Here is a 2,500-nt window from a genome sequence, read left to right on the forward strand (position 1 = left end):
TACTAAGGAGTTAGAGGAATCCAACGGCACCAATCTTGTATTATTTGGCGACACAGCTGTATTATGTGTATTTCCCCTCGCAGCCCACCCGAGAGTGTGAAAGAGGATGTAAGATTGGTTGTGTCGTCTTTGATTTTGTTATTCGTGAATGGATTAAAGACTTTTCGCGCCAGGGAGATTGTATTTTTTTTTTTTTTTTTTTTTTTTTTTTTTTTTTACAGAGTATTAGTCTGTAAGATCATTTATGGCTGAATTATTTATAGTCCGATTTGTAATGAATTTGTAGTCCAACAATTTTAAATTTACTGAAGGAAATCAGAGTGTCGCAGAAAGATAATTAGATGTCTATTTTACAAGTCTCGGGCATTCCTGATTCCCTAAGGAGAAGAAGGAAAAGAGGGAAAAAGAGAAAAGGAAAAAAAAGAAGAAAAAAGAGAAGGAAAAGATAAATAAAGGAAAAAAGAAAAAAAAGAAAGATGAAAAAAAAGTGAGAAAAAAGAAAAGAAGGAAAAAAAAAAGAAATGGAAAAGAAGGGAAAATGAAAAAAAATGATAAGAAGGAAAAAAGCAAAAGAAGAAAAGAAAAAGAAAAAAAAAGAAAGAAGAAGAAGAAGAAGAAATAGAAGAAGAAGAAGGAGGAGGAGAAAAAGAAGGAGAAGGATAAGCCAGATTTGCGGAGCAGATGCTACGCCGGGCTTGTATGCAGTGACGCGAGCCCGCCTGTGCCAGCGTGTGCTGACTCGTGAGAGAAACATTAATTTGTGCCAACGAGTGTTGACGCGATCTGAAATTGGTCCTTACCCAACGCAGTGCCCAGCTACGTCAGTAACCGCCAGGTGACAATGGAAGCTCACGGGCTTGGGCGGGACTCGATCTGCCGACCACGGGGATGTGAAGTCGACACGCTACCAATGAGCTAACCAGACGGCTAAGAAGAAGAAGGAAGAAGAAGAGGAAGAAGAAGAAGGAGAAGAAGAAAAAGGAAGATGGAGGAGAAAAAGGCGAAGAAGAAGAAGGAAGAAGAAGAAGGAGAAGAAGAAGGAGAAGAAAAGGAAGATGGAGGAGAAAAGGGCGAAGAAGAAGAAGAAGGAGAAAAAGAGGAATGAGAAAAAAAGAAGGAAAAGTAGGAGAAAAAGAAGAAGAAAAAGATGAAGAGGAAGAAGAAGAAGGAGAAGAAAAGGAAGATGGAGGAGAAAAAGGCGAAGAAGAAGAAGAAGAAGGAGAAAAAGAGGAATGAGAAAAAAGAAGAAGGAAGAGTAGGAGAAAAAGAAGAAGAAAAAGATGAAGAGATTTCCCATTACCCAAAGTTTCCCAAAGAATTGAGAGTGTAATAGGAAGGTCCCAGGAGCAGCTCTCGCACTTGCACTTGGGCTACAATGAGAAAGCCATACTTGTAACTTATTCTAATCATTGGAGAGCGTCGTTTCTTTTGTTTTGTGTTTGACAATGCGTTGAGCACACTCGTCCTCGAACGGTTTGTTTTGTATGTTTTGTTTGTTTGCTTCACCTTTGGTTTCCCAACTGATTTTCTTTGTTTGTAACCAGTTTAACCAGTTTAGTAAGCTGGATATACGCTTATATTCAATAAGATTACATTTTGGAACAATTACGCCATGAGATGTTACTTTACGACATATCATATTGGGCTATACTTTATCAAGCCTAGGTCTAAGGGTGTCTATTATATATTCGTGGACAGAGGGGGGCTACAGTAGTTAAGTGGTTGGGAACCACTGAACGAATATATTAAGTGCAATATAGTGCACTGCAACTTACTCTTCTCTCTCTCTCTATCTGTTTTTATCATTATTATTATTATCATTATTCTGATAAAAAGAACGTTTTCACTGCAAGTTAATCTCAACCAAATCATTATCTTTACAGGTTATACTAAGGTTCTCATACAGCATTGACATTAACAACATAAACGACGCTGCACATGAACAGCTGCTCGGGCATATCGCACAGCTGACGCCCATTTTAAAGGTAAAAAGAGCTAATGAATGTATTTTGTAAAATTCATAGGTGGTATCTCAATAATGACGTCTTTCTGTCTATCTCTTTGCCTGTTCATCAGTCTATCTATAGCTGTGTGTGTGTTTATGTTTTTTTTTGTGTGTGTTTGTATGTGTGTGTGTGTGTGTGTGTGTGTGTGTGTGTGTGTGTGTGTGTGTGTGTGTGTGTGTGTGTGTGTGTGTGTGTGTGTGTGTGTGTGTGTGTGTGTGTGTGTGTGTGTGTGTGTGTGTGTGTGTGTGTGTGTGTGTGTGTGTGTGTACTTGTGTATGTGTGTGTGTGTGTGTGTGTGTGTGTGTGTTTGTGTGATAGAGAGAGAGAAAAAGACTTCTTAGATGAACGAGTTCTGTTTGAATATAGATTACAAGGCATGTCCAAAAGTCATTATTTTCATCTGTAGGATAACGCTTAGCTCTTCCCTGGTAGGATAACGCACCCGTGATTGCCGTGATGCACGCTGGCTTCATCGGTGTCTGGGGGGAGTGGTA

General features: G+C 39.2%; 1 protein-coding gene across 1 annotated transcript in view; it reads left to right on the top strand.

Moving 5' to 3' along the window:
• LOC147471402 (uncharacterized) overlaps nucleotides 1-2,500 on the top strand; it is a 19,595-nt gene that overhangs the window by 13,059 nt on the left and 4,036 nt on the right. The window contains exons 8-9 of the mRNA XM_086540124.1: nucleotides 1,884-1,985; nucleotides 2,439-2,500. The exon at nucleotides 2,439-2,500 is cut by the window's right edge and continues 102 nt beyond it. Of these exons, the coding sequence (XP_086396250.1) occupies nucleotides 1,884-1,985; nucleotides 2,439-2,500 (164 nt within the window). The remainder of the gene's footprint in view (nucleotides 1-1,883; nucleotides 1,986-2,438) is intronic.

The sequence above is a fragment of the Penaeus japonicus genome, unplaced genomic scaffold (genome assembly GCF_977035675.1).
Source record: "Penaeus japonicus unplaced genomic scaffold, GWHDUDI00000001_assembly GWHDUDI00000009, whole genome shotgun sequence".
NCBI classification, from domain to species: Eukaryota; Metazoa; Arthropoda; class Malacostraca; order Decapoda; family Penaeidae; genus Penaeus; species Penaeus japonicus.